Raw genomic sequence first — 20,785 nt, 5'->3', positions numbered from 1 at the left:
TATAATGAACTTTGGCAAGCTGGAACAAATAATACATTTTAAATTATTACTAAATGTCTGAATTATTGTCATTGTTCTGTAATACAGGACATTAATGTAATATTCATATATCTTACAGGAAGTCGGGGATGGCTCTAAACTGGAAAGAAGTTTTCAACGAATCCGTTCAATTATCAGGAAACGTAAACGTCGACAATCACGAACTGAGACAACTAGTTGTGATACTTCTGTAAATTTTAAACTGGAAAATACAGTCAAGCAGCTAATGCGAATCAAAAATGAAAAAAATAAATTGAAAACAGAAATGGTTAATATATCGAATGATGAAATATGCGAGCAACAGCAGAGCTGGTAAGATTTCCATACGAAATTGTTTTAGAAATAAGACTGATTTTACCATCAAATTATACATAATATTATGATTATGATTTTTAGATATGCATATCAAAATGTATAGGTTTAGTGTTTCTATGAAAAATATTATAGCTACTCACAACCATTAAAATGTACTAATTACCACGATACTTTATATCTAATTTTATTTAGAAAATAGGTATTTAAAAATTGTAATCAGAGATATTCTCGACATTCCATCATAATTATCTTTATACCAAAAAAAAAAAATACTCAAAATTCAATAACATTTAAATATATAACTTACATCGTTAATTTTATTAGTTTTGAATATATTAGGTAGACGCAATAATTAAAAAAAAATTACATTGCAGTGTTCGTAACTACTGTGTTATAAATAAGTATAATTTCTAGTGAATATGACATAGAAATTACCAACAATCGTATAGAATCTGATCAGAACGATGGGACGTCATTGGTACTAAATGCTGGATACTTAGATCAACAAGAAAAGACTGATCGCCGAATTCAGAGAGCCATTACTGAAGATTCTACTGATACAGGTCAGTTATTTTTAATATTTTAATACCGATGTAGACCTTCAGTTTTAATATATTCGTATTGCATAAATCATTACGATTTGATAACAAACCAATTGCATTTGTACAATTTATTTGATTCCTTTTGCAATTTATTTTTTCATGCCAAAATATTTCAATGTTGAAATATAAATTAGAATCTACGTCTAATTTGTAATCCAAAGTAGGTATACACTATTGAAACTTTCAGAACATTTCTACAAGCTGAAACATGTTTTCTAAATTAAAACAAAATTTTGAAAGTTCTCGTCATTTTTAATCTAAAAAACCAACATAATCAAAACTATTCAATCAAACAACTTACATACTCTCACCAACATGTTTGTAGTTAGTGTAAATAAGCGCAATGTTAAATTTATCACATGCCTTTCTGAATTTTAATGATGTCTATAAGAAAACTAAAATCTAAATTGAGAAAACCCATTTCAAAATATGATCAGATGTGAATTTTTGCATTGTAAAAAAAGGATTTAATGTCCTTTGGGATTATGGAAAATACTATTAATACACCTATGGTATAAATATAATTATATAAATAATATCCATTTTATTAACACTAAAAAGAATAAACACTCGCAAAAAATACCAACAATTATTAAACTATGTAGACAACTTAAATAACAAAACATGTCATTTCATACATTTGTATCTATTTTTTAGTAAATATTTTAAAATTATTGATATAAATTTAAAATCTTATCTCCGCCTTATTGCACTAAAATATTAAATTATTTTATTATTATATTTTGTTAAAATCGAATAAAAAAACAAACCGTACCATTCCGTATATTTTATAGTATAGATAAATATATTCAAAAACGTAGTTTTATACAAAATCTTTTCGTGACGTAGTATACTTTACAAAAAGAAAGACGACATTATGTAAATTGAGTTTCGTGGCCGTTTACGACTCTATCCAAGTTCATATAATTCAAAATGTTATGAAAAAAAAAATGAATAAATTCATAACACAACAGAAGGTGAAATGGTGAAATGAGCCTGAAGATCAATTACTCCTTGGGGATTATGTGGGCTGTGTCCAATTTAGAGTATCCAGTGCATACAGATGGAATATAACGTATGCTAGCAGAAAGATTCTGTAGTTCAGAATATCTAAAAAATAAATTCGTTGTAACATATTGATAGAAACCAGCACGGTTGTTCTATTATTAATATAATATAGTATAAAATAGTTTCAAGTATTTTAAAGTTCCAGAACTTTGATTAAATTTTTTTTATGTGAAAAATAAAAAAAAAACATGTTGGTACCCATTTCGATTACAGAATACGCTGAAAAATTGTAACTGTTCACTTATTGTCATTGGACTATAAGTATTTTATTGGTGTAATTTTATTCCTAATATGATTGTATGCAAAAATGTATGATTCAATATAATGTATTGGCATATAATATAATATTTACTAGAAACGTAGTTTGGCTTTATTGCATGACTTCTTGATGAAAAATAATAATAATAACAAGTTTTATTGATATACGTAGTATAATATAACGCGTATCAATAACCTATTTAATTCTGTCAAATAATTCAACAAATATGACAATTGTACGTGTTGCTCAAAACATGACTCTTTACTGTAACAATAGTAGCCAGGTAACTACGATTTTATCGTACCTACTATGCTATCAGTTAGGTATCTAATACAAACTTAAATGTGTAATGGCATAGTTCATGTTTGTTGTAGCATCTGAAATGTCATGTCAACGTTTAAATTCGTTTTTTTGATTTCGTATCGTTATCAATACAATATAACGGATTTATTGACATTGAGTCACTGAGTGAATTGTAATTGTTTAAAAAAAACTCCTTATTATGTAGCTTTCTGTTAAAATGAATAAATCGATATTCTGGAAATATTATTATTACCTACTATTTGTTTGAATTATTTTAAAATAACTGTGTATAATTATTTTAACTCAAATAATATTTACATTAAATTTATTTTTTTAAGCTTTTCTTGTAACATATTATTCAACGAATACAACGAAGAAAAGTAATTGGTTTTAATTTTTTGTTTTAAATACAATGATAAACTGCAATTATATTCTCTTTTTTAATTATTTATAAATTGAATGGTAGCTAAAATATCTATTAAATTTTAATGAGACGTCGGATCCAATCGTATATACACGAATACATAAGACGTACCTATCTAAATTGAAAAACTTTAGTGCATTATTATTTTAAGTGTAACATTAACTTTATAGAATATATAGTATACCTACTGTACAGTGTACACTGTACCTACTCTTGACTTCCAATAGGTACGTATAAATAATAATTACAAAATGTATTTGTTTTTGAATTGATTAATACATTTTATCGTTATTTGACAACGTTAATTTATTTATTTAAATTTCTCAAGTTCGTTATTATTTTTACAAAATAAACAACCAGATAATCAAATAATAATATGTCTATACTCTATATACTTATAATGTCACTTCATGTGTACTTTTATAACTTAAAACCCTATAAATATATTATCACATCATCTAAATCGTATATTAAAAAAAGTATATGAAAAATATTATTTATGATTCTAATATTATCAACATCATTTTTATAGTATATCTTTTCATGTTTACTATTTTATAAACAAGTAAATTATCTAAGCAGAACTATAAAAGTTAACTATATTAACCTTTGTATTCTTAGTAGCATGACAATTTTACCTAATCATTAATTAATGTATTATGATATAGCATTATTCAATAGATATTTTTACTTTTTATAGAGACATATTAGACGAATTTGCTGAATAAATAGCCAAATAATTGAACCTCTATAAAATACAATACATTTATAATTTATAATTTAAACATAATGCTATTTAAAATTTGAAATGCAAATAACAATGTAATATATTAAAACTATCAATTAAACAAAACCATGTATTTTTATTAATGAAAGCATTAGTTATCAATTATTTTAATAAAAGTATGATAATCTTGAAAAGCTTTTAACGATATTTGTTTTTGTTGATTTTATAATTTAAATATTTCTTTACCTGAATTCTTTATAATTTTGTAGAGGTTAATGTATATAGAATACAACGTTCTGCTAACAATTAATCAACAACAGCAATTGTTTATAGGATACGGAGCAGTGTAGCAACTTTTTAAAGATCATTAGTCATTTTTTTTTTACAAAACCCCTTCAACGCCTTTTGTTTAATTTTATAATATCATATTTTATTTTACCTTAAGTAATTTAATTGCTATTTCACATAGTCTCATTTCATGTTTTAATATATATATACAAATTTCATTTTACAATCTCTACCGTTTCCAAATCAATTTATCATCATAATAATAATCATAATAAATTATGAAAAATGTATTAAACTAAACCTTTGGTGATATTTTAAATATCAAACCAATATATTAACTTTAAATAAAAAAGGTGGGTAAGTGGATGTCGCTCTGCTGTACAGTGGGTCACATAGATGGCATTAAATTTGAATTCAATGATATAATATCATTGTATAATAAAAATGATTCTAAGTGGAGACGGTATGTCAATCTAGGTATAAGACATATTCAAAGTTTAGATGAACGGAGTGGAGTGGTACGGGGTTACCCCGTGAAATGTTTGTCCACTTCTCCACTCATCTAAACTTTGAATATTTATAAATCATAAACTACTCGTCCCAATTTCGATTTCCATGTATCAAAATATTAAGAAAAATATTCTGCTTTGGAATAAAAAATTAAAACCCTATGTTGTGATTCAAAAAAGTAAAAAACTTAAAAAAATTATAAGGATAAAAAATATTTAAAAATATAATTTTTTAAGAAAAACGTTGTTTTATAAGCGACTTGAAAGTATATAAAAAAATATTTTCAAAAAAACTTACACTTTTTGAAATAATGAGTGTTGTTTGATAAAAGAATCACCAGGTATACTTATATCTATGGTATTAAATAAAAAAATGACCTATAATAGGTAGGTACCTATAATAAATTCCAAATTAATCATAATATCACAATATTCATTAGGTACTTATAACTCGTTATACATCAACAATAAATCGTGATATTACCATAGATATATTATAATATTATATTTTAGAAGTTTCAAGTACCCACGAATAATTATTATACTATCACAACAAAATAACTAAAATAGTTATTCTAGGTTTTTTAATATGTAATTTCGTCCAAATTTGAACTTACAATGACTATAAAAATAAACTGTGCTTATGTAATTTTAGATTTTTTGGTAACAGAATTAACTACTTACGTGGAGTCTTGTTTTAAATTTCCTATCCTTAGATATAAAAGTTGAACATTTTATGAATTTTTAATTACAAAATAATTATTCAATTTTAAATTTGATACATTTTGTTAAAATTCGATCTTTAAATGCTTATAAAAAAAATTGTCCCTATGTATTTTTAATATATTTCAACTGCTATTGTAACAATATATCAGGAGCCTTGTCTTACATTTTTACACTTTTTGGCCCAACAGATAAAACTTCATTGATATTTATAGAAAAAAAAACTAAAAAAAATGTAAAACTGACAATGTCCGTAAACAGCTCAAAAAGAGTCAAATTATTTTAAAAACTTTATCGTATATAGAAAATGCTAATATAAACATTCAGTCAAAATTTTATGTACCTACGGTCGTTTGTTTTAGAGTTACACCAAAAACCAAAATCGATTTTCTCAAAAACAGATTTTGCGTAAAAATTCTCGTTTTTCCTTAATTTTTCTTTTGTTTTTCACGGTGTTTATGAAAACTACTGGGAAATTTGATCCCCCGAAGTACCAACTAGATTCACTTTCCTATCAGAAAAGATACTGTTGAAGAAAATCGAAGTACTTTTACTGTCCTAAAAGGTGATGATAGACACAAAAATAAAAAAAAATAAAAAAACACACATCATTGTAAAATCAATACATTCATCGTTTCACTGTGAATCTAAAATATCATTTATATATATTAAGTAAAAATAAGTATTGGGTACAAAATTAATACAAAATATTAAATAAAAAATGTAATTTAATGATCGTATAGATATAGTTAAGGTTATTATTATAGTACATATTATTGTATATATTATTTCTCAAATTCAAAACTTTTATATCAATTCTGGTTTTTTGGTTCCTAAGGGATTTGCTACCTACTGTAATAGCTGTGTATTCGGTCAATATTTGCCATTTCATATGTAGCATTATTAGAAATCAGAATATATAAATTTACTGAATGCAATTCAATCATGTTTAAAGTATATAAATAACTAAAAATACATTTTGGAAATTTTGTATCTATAGAATATTAGTAATTAATAATCGTTTGTTTTTCACGTTACGGTTCTGTTAGAAAATTCTATTATTTTTTTTAAATTGCGTGATATTTGATGTATTTTTAAATTTGTAAAAATAAATCAAAATAAAAAAATCAGATTTGCATACACCTCTATAATATTATAATATTGTGTATTACAGTTTTTCGAGATATTTTTAAATAATCGCATAATGCGTGTTTTAGAAAATTCATATTTATAATTTATGCAATTAATTACTTGATCTACTTTATTATGTTTTGATGATAATACCACGATATATGATTTCATTTTAAATTTAAAAACAATACGTACGTTTTTCATTCCTTTAAACAAACGGTTTCCAATTTAAATGTTAACAGACACAAATACACAATAAAAATGTTTTAGTCGAAACTTGTATATGATTAAACCCAAAAGGTAGCATAAAAACACGATAATACAAGCGCGTTAAATAATTTAAATTCCAATAAAGTTGTTTTGTTTTTTTATCAAATATATAGGTATAGACTATAGGTACATTTTACTTCCTGCACAGTGAATTGTTGGATATGCAATATTAAAAAGTACACGCGAAGAATGGAAAGCACGATGCAGATATAAATGTTACGAACAGTGTTGCGAGGTCGGTACAAAAAATAAAAAGGAACCAATTCACATGGTATTTTCGGATAGTGGCATAGTATAAGAATTGAAAAGGGCAAAGATCACGTCCTCGAAGATGGCAAATGACACAGAAATGACTCACTTGTGTGTGTGTGCGACGGAGCGCACACAACAATTGGATATTTTGGACGGGTCACAAACGGGATAGGACGTATTTGCATTTAAACAAGACACTTATAATGGCAAGCAAACTTATATGGTTGTGTGGTGATGTTGGATGTAGGACACGAATCTAAAAGGGTAAAGAAAGGAGAGTCGCGTTAATGAAAAGCACCGGGGAAAAAACCGTTTGTAGTATGGAAACTCATTTATAACAAGGGATTCACGCATAGATATTAGAAATAATGTCTGGTTAAGTTTAGCAGACTAGAGCTATGATTTGGATTAGGGATAATTTAAACATTTTAAGCCGACTGAACCGGCACAGACAATGCAAATATGATATTTTTTTTTTTATTGATCCTTAAGCCTGGCATCTATGGCCATTAGCTGTTTGTAGGGTTGTATTGTGGTGGTGGTAGGGTTTGAAACGGTGAGTTTTTACACGTGAGTGTTCGTCAGAATTTTTAAGTGGGCACCCGTAGGTATCTGCCATGCCCGGGTGGGGGATGGCGGCCTTTCTCTCCTGACACCGTGACTGCTCGAAGAAAAATGCCGCCCATAGCCGGGATCCCCCCGCGTATATTATAATATTACTTCGCAATTATGAAAAGTAAATAAATACATATACATATCTATATTAACTAGAATTTATGTAGGTACACGTGTAACATTTTATTAGACAGCAGATGCAGTTATATCAATGTTTCTTTATTTTTTGAACAAAATTGTGACATAATATAATATTAAACCATGAAAGTCACTGATATTTGTAGATACGATGTGCATGCACGCAGCACTGTACACACATTGTAGCTTGTACGATGCTGTATCGCTGCGTATAATATTTCTGCGGCCTAACAGCATCAGAACGTAAAGGGATAGAAATTTTATTTGTTTGTATATATATATTTAACTATAAATACTCAACGAATATTAGTAATTACAGTAATAATATATACAATATAAACCAACAGTTAAAGTAAAACAAACACTAGCAAGCGAATAAATAAAGATTTAATGTCATAATGTAATATTTCGTTAAACAATGCCCTTTCGATAAACTCACTAACGCAAAAAAAGTAAATAACAACATTTTTAATTTATATTTATATTACAAACATAATTAATTCGTATACAGTTATACAGCTTGCCTTTCGCTATAATACCCTTGGCATATTATTAAAAAACTGGATTATGTGAAATATAATGAAACACAAAGATTTTTTCACAATAATATAACACCAAATCCAAATCATGATCTTGGATCCATAATTTTTTCCAAAACTAAAGTAATAAAACTACACAATCTTAAGCGATACGCGTAGTTAAGCAATTCGGCGTGAGTCTCCAACCAGGACCCCCACTAGGGGCCGTTGGACCTGTAGAATAGTGGCCAAGGTATTTTAGAAGCCCATTGAAATCAATTTGTAGTTTTTGAAATTTTGATAGGAATGCTTATTTTATATTAAATACTATTTTATGATATAAATATATATTAAGTAATTTTGTTATTTTAATCTACAGGTTAACCATTGACTACCTATAAATCGTGTGTGGGACACCCGTATCGCTTGTACTGCGCTTAATTTTATTGGAAGTTGTGTATAGGACTCACAAAAACATTAAGTACAGTAGCCCACAATTTGATGTGTGTGTGTGTGGAGGGGGGGGCTGTCTCCATACCCAATATTGTTTGCTACCAGCCATCGCACGTTTTAATGCTAGTTCAGTATAGTCATTATTGTTACGGCCATAATATTTCATATTTATTTTTTTTTATCGAGCATTGATTTATCGAGGTTTAGAAATCGAGCATCATTTTAACATAATAGGTGATATTAAATCTATCAGTTTCAAAGCCTCGTGATTCGTTGTAATATAAATATACATACGTATATATTATAATACATATATATATTATATATTATATATTAAGTTTTAACACGGTCGTCGGTTGATGGGCGGAGGCGATTACCCTCCGCTTAAACACGCCACTGCAAACGTATATTGTACATATTATTATACAATGTACCTATATAATATATGCATAATATATTTTATACTCTCAATTCTCGAAACGTAGTCGTGGTTAAACATTTATCGAATGTAGGTTAATCTACAGTGTACGGTGGCGACGGTGGTGTTCAGTGTGTGTGCAACGCGTTTTTTGACATCATAAATCAGAACGAATTCCATTCGCGATGGAATCGCACGACAAGAGTCGATAACGCGAAAATGAAGGAGTAAAAGAAGGGTGTAAAAAAACTGCCGCTCCGAATGGGTCGTTGGCGCTCTTTTGGTGTGTAATGGCAAACTGAAAGTGTTCGTCTCCCTATAATACACCTCTCTAGCGCTCTCTCTATCTCTCTCACTCCCTCTCTACCTCGTCACTTGCTCCTCTTCCGTCGTCCGCAGTCTTATTTCGCATAATGTTATACATGAAAAAATGGAAGGACGACCACATTATTATTATATCGTCGTGTATGCATGGTGATGAGTCCGACGCACGATGATGTTTCAACAAACTTTTTGAGTGGTTTACACCAATTGAGTGTTTCTTTACATACATGATATATCTTCGGTGGCATTTTTTCATGTTTAATTGTCATGGAACGAATATTTTGATTTGATATGAATTAAAATCCATACAATGTCTCTATTAATTTTGAAATTTATTTTATTTTATGTATAAAATATTGTATATTTACAATACTCTAGTTTACGTACATGCAAATTAATCGTTATAAAATATGAAAACCATGGTTCTTAAAAATATTAAGTGCAGTTAATTTCTCTAAAACTCTAGGCAGTTGAATAGTAGATTAAATTTCATCAATTAACGACTATGTATACGACTGCTCCGAGGTCAACAAATCAATACCATTAATTATTTAAATTACTGGACTTAATCTACATTATCTAATATTTTCACATAACAATTTTAGTATGTGTGTCTATAAAATTATGAATATCAACTGTTTTGGCCAATATTTTTTAAAGCAATCTATAATTAGTGAATATTAATTTTACTTTGGATTTCCCGAAAAATTCGCCATTCAGCATTCACTGTGGTTTTGGACATACTAAACATTGAAAATCACACACTATTAAGCAATTAAAAATTTAAAAAGTAAAATATTCCAACGAGATAGTAATCCAATACATTTTTAAAATTCAGCTAGCTAGGCACCAGTCAGTTATTACTTGGATCGTCCATTTTTAGACAATAACTGACATCCCTCGGCTATTCTCTTGAGGTTATTTAAAATCAGAGATTTACAAAACTCTAAACCATGACATAAAAATATTACAATAGAAAAACACTTCAACTGAAACAGAAAATTGCAATGTTATACCAATGTTATAAATATTTCAGTAATATTGTTAAAACTTGTATTGGTATCACTTTTTTAATACTTAAATTATAAGTACACATAAATTATATTTTAGTTGAACACAAAATAATCGTGCATTTATCTAAATATATATTTTTTATATTGCAAACATGACAACATAACGTTAGTGAAGTGTGACAGTGACAAATTTAAAAATAAAATAAAAATATTATATAATTCAAAATGTGTATTTTTTTTTATTATTATTATACATAATAGGTATTTTAAAAGTATTTTAAATACGTATGAAAAATACTTACTGCTCTACTTACTAAGTACTTCAATACACTGACCAAATCAGCATTTGATAAGAACATTTTAAATGCTTTTAAAAATGCATTTGAATGGACCTTTAAATACATTTTCAAATAATTCTATACTATAATACAATATTGCATAATAGTTTAAACGTACGCTTTAAGATTTTATTCTTCAATACGACAATACAGTAGTAATAATGAATGTACCTCTTTTGCCTATACAATGCGCCGTTCAACATATTATTATGATAAAAATCCTGTACTGCCTGAGTACCGTCTTGTTTTGTTGGATGGCGTACCTATTATCATTAAATTTGAAACCAACGATAAATCGTCGCACTTGAACTGCAGTACGCCTAGTTCAGTTATTTTAATGAAAACCATTAATAACAATTTTAACTGAATGGTCGTGGTCGTGCCGGTCGTGAACAGTTAATTATAATGAGCCGACATCTAAAATTCGACTAACCAATGTTTTGAAAAAAAAAATTAACACTATATAACGATTCGTAAGACTTTGGACACTACGTACGCAATACGTCTTCGTCATGCCACCGACATATGCTTTTCCCGTCACCAATTGAGCATATATATATTGTATGTCGTGGAAAGGAGTGTTTCGCGATAAATCTCTAAAGGATAAAAAAAAATCCGTATTTAAAGTTAAAGTGGGCAAAATGAAGTGTGAATAAACAGTTAAAATTAGAGAATGAGATAAAATTTAATATTTTTCTAATATTCTAATCTATTATGGAATTACGAAAAAAACAGATTTTCTTCTGAAGAAATTAAATTTATTGAAATAAAATCAGTTTTCATGAAAATATTGGTATCGTCAAAGTATTAGTCAATTTTTTACAGTGATTGTGAGTATGTGTGCGTGTGTATAATGTATATATTGAAGAATGTATTTTCTTTTCGTCAAAATGGGAAATATTGTATTCGTTTACAGTTGGACTTCACTCGTCTTCATTTCTTTTAACGTGAATACACCACACTAATAGACTTAAAATGTATTTAAAAATTAAAAGTGTTATTTAAAATCATTGATTTATTATAAATATAATATAATAACTAATAAGAGTTGATAATAGATGAGTACATGGCACATGCCACTCTTAATAAATGTATAGGTACAAATTGTATTTTAAATATTTTATTAAGAAATAGGTACAATGCACATATTATTATTATGTCATAATATATTTCAATCATAATAATTTATTCATGTTTAAACTTAATTCGATTCGATATGAGATAGGTATAAATGAATAAAATATTCTTTGAAATTTCTGTTATAGTAGAGTTCGTTAAGTTTTAAATATTGATTAATTCATTTTTTTCATGCATGTAAACTTAGTTTTTTTAATATGTTTACGTAAAACTAAAAGAATATGACTGCTTAAAGGTATATACTGTTTAAAGGTAAACTAATGGACAGTGCCTACCACATATCGCCTTGCATATATTTCAATGGGACGAGATAGAGTGAGAGTAAAATAACTATGCGTTTGGGAATATAATGGAAAACCATTCACATTTTGGTTTTCAGCTATGTGTTTTACATGTATTCTGTGCTATAATCACAATGTAGATAATATATTATCTTCATCGCGGCTATAATATTGATAGTACGTATGGATGAAAACACTTAGTGTAAATGGTCCTCCGTGGTATTCCCAAACTCTTATTTCTTATTCTCTCTCGGACCTCGTCCACTGGTTTCTCTCTCTAAGCGCTGTCCATTTGTAGTTTATAGGTCTATGTTTAAAGTTAATGACTATAATAATAGTCTACGACAGAACCTATACTAACTGTATATAGTGAGCAAAGTCCTCCCTTAGAACACCCCCTCCCCCCCAATCACAGGGAAATTTTCAGTACGCCGCCGGCCATCGAATAAACCACCACATACTACGCGTATGGTAGATAGTATACCTATACTTAGCATCGACACGAGATACGCCCTGTATATGCATATACCACTTGCTCGTATATAGCATGTCCTACCTACACCGGTGACGTGAGATGTCACGCGACACGTGTCCGTTCGTGCGTTGAGTCCCCAACGAGAGGAAAAGCGATATTGTTCGTCCGTGTCCCGGCGAGACGGCGACGATTCGCCCGGTCGCGTACGTGCAAAATATTATATTATAGTATTCTGCGTCAGGTCGGTGTCACACGCGCAGCGGCCGCCGTGAGATTTCGCATCGTTCGCTGTCCCCCGAGCGCATCACGGCCGCGGTGTTGGTTTCCGTCCCCGCGATTTGTCTTGTGGGTCGTATGCGGTAGATATATTAAATAGAATGCATCGTAGGTAGGTACTATTATATTAAAATAGTATGCCAACGGTTCGCGATTCCGGTCGAAATTGTTTTGCGATCAGATAGATTTGTACCGATTGCGTGTATGTGATGCTTAAAAGAATTCCGGTCGGTTGCGTTTTCGGTTATCGTGTCGTATGTTCGCGACCACGGTAGCAGATAATTATGTAACACCTATCTACGATGAAAGCCATAATATTATATGTATTATGTATATAATCTATACATAGTGGGCCGTTTAATGATTTGGGATCGTAACATCGTTATTTAATTCGTAATAACCATATAAAATAAATAATAATAAAACACAAGCTAAGTACAATAGAAACCGTTTATAATACGATACCGGTTTTAGTGACATATCGGATTTAATGACCTCGGATTGTAGGTCCCGGCAAAACTACTATATCGTATATGTACTAATTTGTATCGATTTCATAACGTCTGTGGTCTGTATAATGACTATACGGATGTTATGGGCTTATGGCGGTTATTTTTGATTAAATTGAAATAATCTGTTATCTATAATAACGGTATTAAACTTTTACCGAAGGCAATATAACAACCAATAATACTAAACACTAAAAACAAATTTTAAAGGAATTGAAAAAAAAAATACTGCATGATTTGTATACAAACAAGACACGAACTAAGATAACAGATTTTTTTTGATACAATGTAAATTTAATTTTAAAATAATTAAATAACTTTTTTATGTATTGAAGTCACGATTTAGTGATACAAATATGACACATTGATTGTAACACAGTATGTTCATGTAAATACCAATAAAATCAAGTTTTTAAATTTAATTTTATCATTTTGGTTATAATGACAATTAGTTTTTTAGACTAATTTTACTATAGTCTCTTGAATATCATTAATCATTATAAACGGTTTCTACTGTATATAATATAAATTAAATCTAAGTACATTAATTAATTGACTTCTTGTGGTAAGGTTTGTCCTGGATATCAAGGAAAAAAGTTGTATCAATAATCATAGATATTTTTACATGTCTACATTTTATCTTTTAGTTTTCTAATAAAGTATTTATATTGATTTATAAAATGATATGATCTATATAAATTTATAATGTATGTCAATGATTTTTACAATTGTTGTTTTATAAATGTTTTACTAATGTTTTAACATTAGCTTAAAATAATTGACTATAATAACCGTTTTTATGTATAATTAATACCTAACTAGTAATATTTTTTATCTAATTAAATAATAATTTAAGTTATAGTAGTTTTATATATAATATGGCGACACATCGTTGGTTTTTTGGGATCACGTTACTTTCGTGTAGTAAAAAAAATACTATTGTTTGACGAAAATTGTTAGTAACCTTTAGTAAAAAGGTAAATTGTGTGGAATCGTGTATCGCCCCAATATGTGGCATGTACTATTGTACTCTATACATCGTATACGTTTTATATTCCGAACGTACGTAATAGTTTTACAAAGGAGTGTTTTTTTTCATATGTCTGCAATCGTTTTGTTTCGGGCGGCATTAGGTAGAAAAACCTAGGAGTGATTCGCTGACGTGCTAGCAGTATTTATTCGAACATAGGTTGTGTATATTATGTCAAAGAAGTAATTTTTTCCCCGTTTTCATAATTTGTATCGAAAAATTACAAACTATTTTAAATTCCATAATCAAAACTCAATATTACCTATTTAATAGTTTATATATTATGGAAATTGAGTAAATTGTTTTCAACTAATATGCATTTATGGTTTAGATCAACAAAGTAATTTGAGTACACAGTAACGGACCAAAACTTTTGCCGATTACCCTAAAATTACATTCCACTCATCGTAACTTCAAATTATCATTAGTAAATAAAAATGCAAACAATATAAATATTCATATATATACAAAATATTATACTCTATATTCGAAATGAATACATAAAATTGATAACAAAAGCATGCTGCTTCTGATTATGAAATGAAAATCAAATGGTTGTCATTAAAAAACAATTTAAAAAACCTTATCAACTACCTACCACCCACCTACCTACCCACCATGATAACAAACAAAAATAATTTAAGTAACCGATTTTTTTTTAAATCCTTGAAATTAAACTTATGGATGCGGCATTGTATACATAAATCTGTAATCCAACACAATTTATGCCATTGATAAACACAACATCGTTACATCTATCTTCTCTCTTGCTTGAACGTTAGTTTCTTTATCGCTAGAGACGTTTGTGTGAGTGGGAACCGTCGTTTCTCTCTCCGTCGTTATGTCGGCCTAAAGGCTAAAAGTACCTACATAATGTTTAGTGAAGACAAGATATCCGTAATCCGTATCCATAATAATATTATGTTTAAAATCAACGGTAAAAACATAAAATCCGCGTAAAAACACACACCCATTTGTGATTCACACGCGCGTACGATCAAACGTCGTATCCAGTTATTGCACAGTGGTCAGCGTGAATTTGTGTAAGTACATATCGCTTTACAATTGAGCGGCTTCACATAACGTTTGCGCGCGCACGAAACGACTACGTTCATACACATTTTCTCGTACACTCGAGTGTTTGTGTGTGTGTGTGTGTGTGTGTGTGTGTGTGTGTGTGTGTGTGTGTGTGTGTGTGTGGGTGGGTGGGTGCATAACAGTTATTGCGGTCGTATAAACACATATACAAATATATATATATTATATACACACATTAAACGCGGTGAATTGTTCGGCCGAAACGGCGACGGTCGCGTATTAAAGTGCACATCGGTGCGGGGCCATTCGTTATTAATTATTATTATACACACCTTTACACGACCCCTTTTGAGTGCGCCGTAGTATGTGTATATATATAGGTGTGCAACATACGATATGCCGTCTAGGCCAAACCAAAAGGCTTTGGAATGAGGGCGAAACGTACATTACGCCACGGTGACGGTGGACTAATAAAATACGCGCGTGGAGGGAACAGGAGCACACCAATTATTATATTATTAGTCGGGTGTTCAAATGTTTGGTAGGTATCTCCTGTGTACGACCCAGGTTGAGCAGTAATCAGTTACATGTATCAAAGTTGCGTGGCCAATTTACACTTGTAATTCGTAATCGGCCACGTAACTTACAAGCAACTTTAAAATGTACCTAGCTGCATGGTTACAATTGTTATAATATTGTAACTTTAAATAAAACAGACTATTATAATATATGCAGTTTGTTTCAATGCAACTTAGTTCAGAATACCACGTACCTAGTAATAAATGACTAATAACAATATAAATACATAATAAAATATTCATGTATAATATACATTGTATAGGTATATATTTATACATTCTATAACAGACCGTCTCTACACAATATCGTTTTTCGTAGGTACCTAATGATTCGTCATTGCATTCAAGCCCAACACATTTACTCAAAGACGAAAATCGACACAAAATATACAGTAGATCTCATTACTCGGTTTTTTTAGTATTGTTTACTGTGGTTTTCAATACTATATTTTTCCATTATGTTTTGTTGGCCAATATCTAATTTCATAAATATTTAATAACTCAGCCAATACGGTCTACGGGTGAGGAAATTCAAACAACAAAACTCACTGTACCACGCCAAATTCAATAAAAAATAGACATTGAGAAAGCCCGGGGAATTACCTAAATTTAAAAAATAAAAATCCTTGGGAGGAACAAACTTTAATACTTGCAAAATATGGGTTACAATCGTCTATACTCTATAGTCCATAGTATACTCTTAAATGTCGATACTATAATATTATTTTAATACAACGCACTGTCGCATCAATCGTTTTCGGTATGTCTACATTTTATCATACAATTTTATCGTACTTACTCGAGGACAGCAGAAATTTTAGCAACTGCAGTTTGCATTCATTATACGGAGTCGTCCATTCTTATTGTGTGTAGCAACGCTCATAGGGACTACATTAATAGTGCAGTATACGACCTCTCCATCGTTTTAATAACGTGAAATTTAGATAAGCCAGTGTTTCAAGTGTGTGTCGTTTAAAAGAATCGTCAGCTCTAGTTCAAGACATAGACTTTGTACAGGTATATGATTGGACGACCCAATGTGTTAAATTTAAATCGTTTCACGGGTGTTTTTTTTATTTACTTTTTATCAGTCCACGGACATCTTAACACGATACTGTTGAAACAATGATAATATTCGGTTCCATTCGACAATCATAATTTTCGGCATCATAATATGATAGTCGTCGACCGTGTGTAAGATAAAAATTCAATTATGTTTCATTTCTTTTTTGTTTTTATCCACTGGAACATTTATTTTCGTCGCTATGTTATCTCCGATGTAAGCGCCTTACTATATAATAATATTGTCAATACCATTTTATATTAAACATTTAAACTGCATTTATCGCTTACATTCATAATTATATGATCTCTTATCTTTAGCGGATAAATTAGATATTTAAAAACTAATAGAACGTCTATAACAAATACTCGTCATCGATGTCTACCCATTGGCTATTATACGGAGTGTGGTTTAATGTCTTACGGGATTACCGTCGGTGAGTGATAGGAGGAGAGAGGGAATAATGTGTTTGCGTCGATATAAAATCAGCATACGTGTTTTTTTAGGCTTAAGTATTTCAAACGTCAATTGTATTTCACTCGACGCAATGTCGTTGCCGTAGACTTAGTGTTTGTTGTGACCTTTGGTTTTATTGATTTTTCAGAATTTATAACTGAAATTATGTATTTTTTTCACGTTCTATGTATACAATGTTTAAAATATATTTTTATCTAAAATTACAATGTGAATAAATATTTCATAATACAATTTATTTTTTCCGACACGCTACAGCGTGCATTTACCAACCACTCTTTAAATCAATTGAATTGTTACGTTTCTACAACTTTTATTAATACGTCGTTCCGTCTTGTTTAAATAGAAAGCTCTTACGATACGGAAAAATGATATATAATTACAAGCTTATTCTCATAACAATTATTCAAATTGATGTAATTCGTTTTTTCGGGTTTATTTTCGTTGAATTGTCATTCATTTTTATGTTATAAAATATGCACTAACAAAGTTACATAACATGCTAGTATATTACTAGTTGTGACAAAAATAATAAAACATTAAAGTGTGCGAATCTTTGAGTTTCAATGTTCTTAAAGAAAAATTGTCTTTTCTTAAATTAAAAAACCTTATTCTTACTTTAAAAGAATATGTAAAAATATATTGTGACAAGCAATATGTCACAATGGGTGCACAGGTGTTAGATAATATTGTTACTACATTGGACTAGCACACGGCGTCTCGGCTTGATGGCCACTTAAGTATAAGTGCTATACTTTTTTCTCTATAAAATGGTGGAAATAAGAACCAAAATTAAATATCAATATTATGCAGATGATAGTTCTAATGTATTCTATTTGCTGACAAAATCTTAATCACGTACTTAATTATACAGACTTAATTTATTGTATTATAATAGTTATTTATGTTTAAAAACCAGTAATGTGTTGTTGGCGTTTTATGAACAAACTACTTAAAACAAAAAAAAAAATAAAAAGTTTTGTGCATTTTTATTTATGTACCCAGGTATACGAATTAATATATTTTTTACTATTTCAAGGAAAAGTGTGATTTAATATCAGTAATTAAATATTGTTATTCTATAGTAGGTAGTATAACTGAGATTGTGTTAGCGGTGGACATTAATGTGCGAGTAATGTGCATGTTTGATCCTAATTTATTTTGAAACTACTTATTCTTGACGGTTATAAAATATGTAATTTAAATATTTTATGTATACGAATATTTAAATTTATTTAAAACTACTTAAATCAATAAAATTAGTGTTTATAATTCGAGGTTCATTAAAAATATGAAGGGTAGCGTCGATGACTAACTTATTTTTGTTTATCGAATTTTGAACGTTTTTCGGCATTATCATAAATGCAACATCCCTGTCCGAGATTAAAATAAATAGATTTTACTGCATAATAGTTTTTAAAATCTAAAACTTATAATTTCAGTCTTGTTAGTTTCATCACTAAAAACTCCTACGGCCCTACCACAGCTGCTATAAATTAAACAGAATATTGTGGTTATCTATTAACTAATGATAATAATATTATTTATCATTGAAATTGTATCTTTAGGATTTATTTAGACGATTTCAGGTGCCCTATTTTGTTTTCTTTCTCTCACAATACAACGTTGTTCAATACAACTAATCTTGTGTTTTTAGCTTTAATATTAAAGTTAATTGACCTAATACTAAACTAAATTTGAGAATATTATCTGAGATTTTACGTAGAATATTTTACAATACTTCAATTTTTATAGGCTGTGAATACTTAAATATTACAGTTATAAAAAAACTCATTTTATCACAGAAAATTGAAATATTGTAAAAAAACCAACAATTTAAAAATTTATAAAAATTTTTCTTTTTTAAACAAATAATGTTCTGGACATTGGTATAATATTACTATATTAATTAGTTGTATAATCCATTAGCGGTTATTTTCATTTTGGTTTTTATTTCCTTATCGTATCATATTTGGTAGGTATTGTAATTTATTTTGTTGTAGATGGTTGTGTAGGGACCTAGGGCGTGATATCCCCTACAACACCTCTCGGGACAGGCCTTCGTAATAATAAGAATGTATCAATAAAATGCGGCGTAAAAATCTTGTAAGATATAAAAATTGTTAAAGGCATTAAAGGTAAGCAAAAAGGAAGTACGGGGAGGGCTTCGTCCCACATGGGTATATTTGGCATAAATTCGTTGAACCCTGCACCACAAAGAAAAACTGAATTGCGCCTATGGGCGTTATATTTCTAACTTCCAATAATTTGATATGTACATATTATAATAATAATGCACTAAAAGCTATTTACAAAGACACAAAGTTTGCGGAAACGCCGGTCGTATTTGATCATTTACAATTCCAGGCGTCTTCTTCGGGGTGACTATGGATTAATGTTTGTCATTTCGTAGTCACTTCTAGTTTCATCAAAACTCCCACTCAAACACAGCTCATCATGTATTCATCCCTCCAGACATTAAATTTCGCTTCAATTATGTCAGAAGATCCGCGTATTGGTTCGACAGTTATCAGGTCGTCGCTTCGCAACCGTTTTTTCTAAACTATATAAATCAGCAATTCACCTGTCAGTTTTTGTTCTGTATAATATAGCATTGACTAGTCTGTATAAATTATAATATTGGATTCATAGACTCTACATATTATTATACGCTAGTCTTGAGATCCTAAACCTGCACCTTTCCATTTATGAGTATTTTAATTTATTTTAAACATCACTGAGATAATATTCTTATTATTACTTGATTTATATTCTCAAATACATAAATAATAATGTAATATATTTGCCTTCTTAAAATGCATTGAATAAATTACCTACGCAACACCGACATTTTTATATATAACATTTCAATAATAATTATAAGTTTATAGTATACAATCATAAATAGTATGCTATATTACAAATTGTATCCATACAAACAAAGTAATTTTCTTAGCATGCTCGTTATGTTTTAGAAATTACTAATTAATTATTAATTACATTGTATACAGGTTGGGTGCACTTAATGTCACAATAACTTTAAAATTCATTAAACGTACTACAATAGGTATAGGGTGTTCTACTAATATTTAAAGTGGTAAAAATATGTTAATCTGCATAACCATATTTGTATGAAATTGTCTATACCTTTCCCTCCACCATTTTCTTAACTTTAAATTTTGATTTCCCTCACTCAG

At 29.2% G+C, this 20,785-nt stretch overlaps 1 protein-coding gene across 3 annotated transcripts in view; it reads left to right on the top strand.

The window, feature by feature from the left end:
- LOC100164966 (sodium channel protein 60E-like) overlaps positions 1–20,785 on the top strand; it is a 133,261-nt gene that overhangs the window by 102,813 nt on the left and 9,663 nt on the right. For all 3 annotated transcript variants that reach the window (XM_029487949.1, XM_029487947.1, XM_029487948.1), the window contains 2 exons: positions 119–351; positions 769–917. In XM_029487949.1, the coding sequence (XP_029343809.1) occupies positions 119–351; positions 769–917 (382 nt within the window). The remainder of the gene's footprint in view (positions 1–118; positions 352–768; positions 918–20,785) is intronic.

This window comes from Acyrthosiphon pisum, chromosome A1 (genome assembly GCF_005508785.2).
Source record: "Acyrthosiphon pisum isolate AL4f chromosome A1, pea_aphid_22Mar2018_4r6ur, whole genome shotgun sequence".
Taxonomy (NCBI): Eukaryota; Metazoa; Arthropoda; class Insecta; order Hemiptera; family Aphididae; genus Acyrthosiphon; species Acyrthosiphon pisum.
The sequence above is the reverse complement of the archived record's forward strand: the minus strand, read 5'-3'. Positions and strand labels throughout refer to the sequence as shown.